Genomic DNA, 8462 nt, shown 5'->3' with positions numbered 1-8462 from the left:
GGATTCGAACCCGCCACCTTAGGTGTATGTGGCTGGCGCCTTAGCCACTTGAGCCACAGGCGCTGAGCCAGGAGAAGATCTTTGACCTCCCAAGGCTGAAGGGAGCCAGAGCCCTATGGAAGCATCTTTTCCCCTCTGGCCACGAGCCTGCCCTGTGCCCCTCTATGCATGTTACCCTTGTCCCTTGGATGGCCTCAGAACTAACCCCTCATTCCTTCCACCCACTGTCCAGATTAATTTTGTGAAGCAGCATTTCAAAGGACATCAGTTAATCATTCTTCTGATATTTCTAAATTCAGACACTGTTGCTGGAGGAGCTAGTTCTACTGCGAGCACTGATGCCTATCCAAAGAACCCACACCTTCGAGCCTATCACCAGAAGATCGATAGCAACCTGGGTAAGACCAAGAGTCATGCCATCCTCCATGAGCCACTTGTCCTCTTTGAGCTTGAGCTGAGCACAGCTAGCACAGAGCCTCCTGTATAGTACTCCCTGGCCCCATGTCACAATCCACTCTGAGTTGTGTCCGTCTTGCCACCTCACTGTCTCTGAACTGTCTCCTTTCCATTTCCTGTCTCTAGTCCAGCCAAGCTGTCCCTACCTGTCATTTGGATTATGACAGCAGCAGGGGCCCAGAAGTCCCTGAGAGACCATACAGTGAAAGCTAGATGTGACCACTTGCTCTGTCCTTCCCACCTGGAACGGTGGTTTTCCCCCCTTTGAGATGGGCTGCCTCTGAAAATGGAGCCTGCCTGAGGGTTGATGGGAAGGCTGGAAAGTGCTGGGCCTGAGGAAGACTTAACACTTGTATTGCATTTGGCATGTTGGCTACACAGTCATTAGAGTGAGCTTCCAAAATTTAAGCAGGGTGGCGTATTCTTCTGAAACTCTCATGACACCCCCCCCCCACACACACACACACTTAAAGCCTTGCTGTCCTCCCCTCCTCCCCTTGTACATTCACACAGGCCTTATGATGCGAGTTCTTTCCTGCCCAAGGCATCCATCCTCCCCACTCTGCAGGTGGCTCTTCCTGTGTGGCAGCTGTGGCACTGATGTGGCCTCCTCTCATGGTCTTGGGCCCTTTTCCACAGTGCTGCCCTAGCCCCTTGTAGTCAGGCACTTGGCTGGTCTGTCCACTGTGTTCCTGACCAGGTTGTGAATTCTAAGAGAACATGAGGATGTTTCCATTTTGTCACCACTTTTACCCCAGGACCCAGCAGGCAAGCACAAGTGACTATTTTCTGGATTAAGGGAGAAGTCAGTTACTTGAAGTTTAGGTTAGAGTTGGCCAGTGAACGCATCCATGGATTTATTCAATGTGTGTTCCAGACTTGCTGCCTCCTCTCACCTTAGTCCTGCTGCAGTATGGACAAGAGTCTCCATCTGGGTGACTCTCAGTCTCCCAGCCCCTGTTAGGAGCCACAGTTGGCATGACAAATAATAAAATTTCCCCTGTTCTTTTTTTTGAGACAGAGCCTCAGGCTATCCCCCTGGGTAGAGTGATGTGGTATCACAGCTCACAGCAACCTCCAACTCCTGGGCTCAAGTGAGTCTCCTGCCTCAGCCTCCCAAGTAGCTGGGACCACAGGCGCCTGCCACAACACCCGGCTATTTTTTGGTTGCAGCCGTCATTGTTTTGGCAGGCCTGGGCTGGATTCGAACCCGCCACCTTAGGTGTATGTGGCTGGTGCCTCAGCCACTTGAACCACAGGTGCCGAGCCAGTTTCCCCTGTTCTAAAAACATCTAGGGAAAGGCAGACCTGAAACTCATGAAGATGTGTATTGGGTATCCCTGCACAGACTTGTTCCTGCACATCCTCACAAGAGGGGACACACTGGTGGGCTCCTTTCCCCTCTCGCTCAGAGCCATTTCCATTCCTGTAGCCCTGAGCCTACACATGGATGACAAATTAGGCAGACCGTTTTTCTTTTTAATAACATTTAACCTTAGTTTCTGCTTATGTTGGTTCACTATAGAAAGTAAACAGCCATCATCCTGCTGTCCAGCGGTGCCCCTAATGTGGTGTAGTTCCTTCTCCTTCTCATGTACTCGTATATATAGGTACAAACAGCGCCAAATATAGTTGGGATCATTTAGTTGTGTATATATTTGTATCTTGGGTTGTTGTTGTTTTTTTTTTTTTTTGAACCAGTCTCAAGCTATCACCCCACCTAGAGTGCTGTGGCATCACAGCAACCTCAAACTCCCAGGCTCAAGAGCCTCTCCTGCCTCAGCTTCCCAAATAGCTGGGACCACAGGCGCCCGCCACAATGCCCAGCCATTTTCCTTTTTTTGGTTGCAGTTGTCACTACTGTTCTAGCTGGCCTGGGCAAAGCTCGAACCCACCAGCTCAGTGTACGTGGCCAGTGCCCTAACCACTGAACCACATCCTATAACTTGCTTTTTTTTTTTGAGACAGAGTCTTACTATGTTGCCCTCTATAGAGTGCTGTAGCGTCACAGCTCACAACAACCTACAACCTCAAACTCTTGGGCTTAAGCAATTCTCTTACCTCAGCCTTCCAAGTAGCTGGGACTACAGGCACCTGCCACAATACCTGGCTATTTTTTATTATTCTTATTATAGTTGTCATTGTTGTTTGGCAGGCCTGGGCCGGGTTCAAACCTGCCAGTTCCGGTGTATGTGGCCAGTGCCCTAACCACTAAGCTATGAGCACCGAGCCTGTTGTTTTTCTCTCTCCAGACAGAGTCTCACTTTGTCACCCTCCATACAGTGCCATGGCATCATACTTCACAGCAACCTCAAATTCTTGTGCTCAAGTGATCTCTTGCCTCAGCCTCCCAAGTAGCTGGGACTGCAGGGACCCACCACAACGCCTGGTTATTTTTACAGATGGGATCTCACTCATGCTCAGGATGGTTTCAAACTCCCGAGCTCAAGCAATCCAACCTCCTTTGCCTCCCAGGGTGCTAGGATTACAGGCGTGAGCCACCGCACAAGGTCTAAAGAACTTTGTTTTTACCACCCACAGCTATTTCTATCACCCTATGTGTGAATCGTCACACTTCAGACCTTCATGGCCATTGCCCACTGGGAGGCAGTGCCAGCCTCCAGCAGCAGGAGAGGCCCATCCTGGCAGTCTCTAGGCCCTCAGGCTTCCGCCCAAGCCCCATCTGCTCTTTGCCCTCAGAGCCTAGGGAAGCCCTGGACAGCTGCCTCGTGCTTCTGTCTCTTGGACTCTCCCGTCTAAAGCCAGAGAATTCCAGGCAGAAGGCGTGTCTCCCCAGATCTGACCACTGCGGAGAGAGACAAAGGGGCTTGAAAGCCTTCTCTTTGCCTGAGAAGGGAATGGCTGGGGCTGTTGGTATCAAAGGTACCTGCTAGTTACGAAGGTAGGGGGGACCTCAGTAAGATGCTGAATTCAAGAAGTGAGGCACATCGAAGGATTGAGCCCTGCCCACCACTGGGGGCAGAGGGTACACTGTTGGCACTAAGGACTTGCAGTCTGTGCAGGTCCCCACAGGACATAGCAGCTTAAGGCAGGAGGAGGGCCAGGGTGGAAACCAGACAATTGATTGAGAGCTCAGCCTCCCCAGCTGACATAGGCCAGACTAGCTGCCCACAGCAGCAGGGGAGGGCACCTTTGCTCACACTCCTTTTTTTTTTTGAGACAGTCTCACTATGTCACCCTGGGTAGAGAGCTGTGGTGTCACAGCTCACAGCAACCTCAAACACTTGGGCTTAAGTGATTCTCTTGCCTCAGCCTCCCATGTAGCAGGGACTATAGGCACCCACCACAACACCCAGCTATTTTTTGGTTGTAATTTTCATTGTTGTTTGGCAGGCCCAGGCTGGATTCAAACCTGCCAGGTCTGGTGTATGTGGCTGGGGCCTTTGCCACTGAGCTACAGGCACGGAGCCACACTCTTTTCTTCTTAACGCACCCTCCCCCCATTTCAGGGATTCCTGCAAGTCCCCCCCCCCCCAGTGCCCTTGCCTGATGGCTTTATCTTATCATGCTTTTTATCTCAGCCTACCTATTTACTTGTCCTTTGCTATCCCAGCTGCCCCATAAGCTTCCTGAGGTCTGGGCCAACCTCCCAGGTTTTACTCTCTGTAGAACACAACAAGGTCATGGGTTTCAATAAACTCAAGATTAATGGCCAAAGACTAAAAAAAAAAAAAATTATTTTGCTTCATGGTACTGTTGGTGCCAGTGCTAAGTAATTGTGTATTCTAACCTTTTCTTAGTGATATATACTTAATTTTGTAAGTAAGAAGGCCTGTGAAGTCCCACCTCTTCTCTCTTCCCTCTAGCTCTTTTCTGGGCTGCTGTTCTTAGTAGAAACACAGAAAGCAACCCTGGACGTGCTCCCCATCTCCAGTATGCACATATACATACACCACAGTCATCAACTTTACTGTACACCCTGGCAGAATCAGTTAAGTCAAGACTTTGTTGTTTTTTCTTTTGAGACAGGAGCCTCAAGCTGTCCCCCTGGGTAGAGTGCCATGGCATCTCAGCTCACAGCAACCTCCAACGCCTGGGCTCAAGCGAGTCTTCTGCCTCTGCCTCCCAAGTAGCTGGGACCACAGGCGCCCGCCACAACGCCCGGCTATTTTTTGATTGCAGCCATCATTGTTTGGTGGGCCCGGGCTGGATTCAAACCTGCCACCTTGGGTGTACGTGGCTGGCGCCTTAGCCACTTGAGCCACAGGTGCCGAGCCAAGTCAAGACTTTGTTGTTGGTGCTAAGACAGTCTCACTGTGTCGCCCTCAGTAGAGTGCTATGGCGTCCTAGCTGACAGTAACCTCAAACTCTTGGGCTTAGCCTCAGCCTCCCAACTAGCTAGGACTACAGGCACCCCCCACAATATCTGGCTATGTTTTTCACTCTTGCTAAGGCTGGTCTCAAACTCCTGAGCTCAAGCAATCCACCCACCTCAGTCGTTTCAGATTGCTAGGATTACAGTTGTAAACCACCTTCCACCCCCCAGCCTAAGTCAAGACTTTTATGTCTGCAATTGGTGCAGCCCCTCCAGGGGACACTAGAGTCCCTGGGCATGTCTCTTCCCTTCTGCCCCACCCTCAATTCTCTACACATCATCTTGTGCCAAACAGATCCTTATAGACATTATCCTTATTAAAACCAAATGTGAGATTGATTTACAACTTTGTGAAAGATAAGGAAAATGTTATAAATACCTGAAAAGCCTAAGAAGGGAAGTAGAATAACTCAAGAATTGTAGTTGTTCTTCATACTAGTTTTAAAAAAAATTAATTGTAGCTGCTACAGTAGTGAACTTTGGCCAAGCTGCTCCCAGTCACCTTCCTCTGCAGGGTGCTCACCTGAGCCAGAGCACACTGAGGAGCAGGGTCAAGGTCTGAGCTCAGACCTAGAGGAATGGACCTAAAATCCTCCTTCCTCTGTGTGGAAATGAGGCTGTCACTTGTCATGCTTGGATTGATTTTTCAGCAATAATAGTGCCCCTACTGCAAGAAGAGAGCCTTTGCCAAAACTGAGTGCTCCAGGTTGCCTGGAGCTTTAGCCCAGTGACATTTCTGAAGGAGTCCAGCACCCATGCACTTTGTTCTTTGACACAGGGACTCTGGGCCGCAGGGTACTGTGCACTCAGCTTGTACAGAGACCACAGAGTGAGCAAGGGAAGTGTACCTGTTTGGTTCTGGAGAATGTGAGCTGCATTAACCCAGCATATCCCAGGCAGCCATGTGTTCATGGGTCCAAGAAGAGGTAGCAATGACTGAACAGTGTGGGAAAGTGTGAATTTAATAACTAAAGAAAAGGGTTTTCACAGCATCTGTGTCCACCGGAAATACCTGTAGTTCATGTGTTTTCTTGCAGAGCACACCAAAGAGCAGGGCAGGGACGGAGGCCCCCTTCTCCTGACACCTGCAGAGCAAACTTGGGGACATAGCCTCCTCCAGATGGGAGCCCAGGACTGAAGCAGCCTGGTACAGGGGCTCTGGTTGTATGGGCTTTTCCCAAGTCTGTCTCTCAGAGGTGCTTCTAGTGATGATCCCATTATTTTGACATTCCTGGTCTATGCTTGATTTTAGCCTTAGGGAGCTAGAGATGGAAGGACAGAAGGCAGCACTGCTGAATTCTGCCTCCTGAGATGGGGGTCTTGCTCCTAAAGATGAACCCAGGGTCCAATGTATCTTTCCTAGTGTGACCATGGCATTTGGGAAGAGAACGTGTTCCCAAGGCCTTTCTGTGCTTCTCTTTTCCTTAGACAATAACTGATCTTGCAATGTGCAGAAACTGATTAGAAGATCCAAAGGCAGCTCAAAAACTAGTTCTGTATGCATTTTGTAAAATACTGTAGGGGCTCGGCACCCATAGCTCAGTGGGTAAGGCGCTGGCAGGTTCAAACCTGGCCTGAGCCTGCTAAACAACGACAACTACAACAAAAAAAGCTGGGTGCTGTGGCAGGTGCCTGTAGTCCCAGCTACTTGGAAGGCTAAGGCAACTTAAGCCCAAGAGTTTTGAGATTGTTGTGAGATGTGACACCACGGCACTCTACCAAAGGCGATATAGTGAGACTTTGTCTCAAAAATAAATAAGCAGGCTCAGTGCCTATAGCTCAACCGGCTAAGGCGCCAGCCACATACACCTAAGGTGGCAGGTTCGAATCCCCAGCCCGGACCTGCCAAACAACAATGACGGCTGCAACCAAAAAATAGCCGGGCGTTGTGGCGGGCGCCTGTGGTCCCAGCTACTTGGGAGGCGGAGGCAGGAGACTCGCTAGAGCCCAGGAGTTGGAGGTTGCTGTGAGCTGTAATGCAACGGCACTCTACCCAGGGGGACAGCTTGAGGCTCTGTCTCAAAAAATAAATAAATAAATAAATAAGCAAACAAAAGGCGGTGCCTGTGGCTCAAAGGAGTAGGGCGCTGGCCCCATATGCCAGAGGTAGCCAGGTTCAAACCCAGCCCCAGCCAAAAAAAAAAAAGATAAAAAAATAAATAAATAAAATATTGTAGGACGGACACCATCATATAAACATTGGTTTTCTTGGAGTACGGGAGATGGCTTCCACATTAAGGACACTGTGTTTTATATTAAATAAACAGATTTTCTTTTTATTTGCACATGTTTTGGGAGGTGTAACCAAAGCCCTGGAGAGTAGTCTACCTTATGAGGAAGAGGGCTCAGGCAAATGTTGCTGAGCCCCTGGTAGGAATAAGCAGCATTTCCAGGTGCCATAACTATTACTCAGGCCTGCTTGTCATCTCCTCCTCCCACAGATGAGCTGTCCCTGGGACTGGGCCGTCTGAAAGGCATAGCCCTGGGGATGCAGACGGAAATTGAGGAGCAAGACGACATTCTTGACCGACTGACAACCAAAGTGGACAAGTTAGATATCAATATAAAAAGCACAGAAAGAAAAGTTCGACAACTCTAAAGACAGAAAAGGATTTCTACTCCGTTGTGATGACAAGATTTGAAAGATCTTTTTTGAACTTCCAAGAAATTTCATTTATTGTTTTAGTATATAATTTGTGTTTGCAAGTGTTAGAGTGGGTCTTAAGAGATTTTTCTTATTAATAAGGAAGTGTGTGTCCTTTTTTCCTGGGGCTAACACGTTACTCTCTTAAGTTCTGTCAGCAAAATGGTTATCGTCTGAGCACAGTCACCCTGAATACCTGGGGCCTTTGATTACCAAGCTGGAATGAGAAGGAAAAATTGCATTCTCACTTAGCGCATAGAAAGACGGGCAGTTTCAGTCTTACAGCTGCAAACCTTTATTTCCCTATTTGCTGTAGTTCTCTCTCCTCAGCCTTACTCTGAGTCAGCATGTTAAGGGGCAGCATGAGACACTGAAGGAACATGTGAACCGGGCACTGGTTAGGGAGGGTCCTCCCGAGACCTTTGTTTAGAAGGCATTGCACACAGGCGCACAGGCGTACACACATACTCTAAGTGCATTGTTAATGATCCTCTCACCCCTTGGCCCCCAAAGGATTAGTGTTAGATTTGGAAATAGAATGTGTTGCATTGTTTGTTCTTTTGTTGACAGGTGTCACCTTTTCCCCTCCTGCCTTCCATCCTTGGCATGCATCTTAGTAGCAGGCTTCAGACTAGCGCTGCTCACTGTGGTATCTGGAATTGTGTAGGGAATTTGCTGAGCCCTGCCTCCCCACCTGCTCTCATCTTGAACTCTCCATTCGTGGCTGGGAATAGGTTCTTCAATAGTTCAAGGCCGTCTGGTTGACAGATTCAGAGGTCTTGTAGACATTGTGGAAATAGAATATCACACAGATATTCTAAGCAGTGATCCTCCACTCTACCCTTCTAGAAATCACCATCAGCAAGGCCTGGTGTGGCGGAATGTTTATTGCATAACTGGGGCCTCCTGACCTGCACATAACTCCCACCCAGTCTGCTGCACTTCTTACATCATTGCTTGGTTCTCTGCCACCCATTTGATGCTGACTATACAGAAGGGTTTGGCCAAGGGGGAAAATAAGCCCCA

The 8462-nt window shown here is 49.0% G+C and overlaps 1 protein-coding gene across 1 annotated transcript in view; it reads left to right on the top strand.

Annotated features, from left to right (window-relative positions):
• The window catches only part of SNAP29 (synaptosome associated protein 29), a 31975-nt gene extending 24456 nt beyond the window's left edge, over positions 1-7519 (top strand). The window contains exons 4-5 of the mRNA XM_003801682.3: positions 300-398; positions 7234-7519. Coding sequence (XP_003801730.1) covers positions 300-398; positions 7234-7391 — 257 coding nt within the window. The 3' untranslated portion in view covers positions 7392-7519. The remainder of the gene's footprint in view (positions 1-299; positions 399-7233) is intronic.
• The last annotated feature ends 943 nt before the right edge of the window (positions 7520-8462 follow it).

The sequence above is a fragment of the Otolemur garnettii genome, unplaced genomic scaffold (genome assembly GCF_000181295.1).
Source record: "Otolemur garnettii isolate 467f Iridium unplaced genomic scaffold, OtoGar3 scaffold00218, whole genome shotgun sequence".
NCBI lineage: Eukaryota > Metazoa > Chordata > Mammalia > Primates > Galagidae > Otolemur > Otolemur garnettii.
The sequence above is the reverse complement of the archived record's forward strand: the minus strand, read 5'-3'. Positions and strand labels throughout refer to the sequence as shown.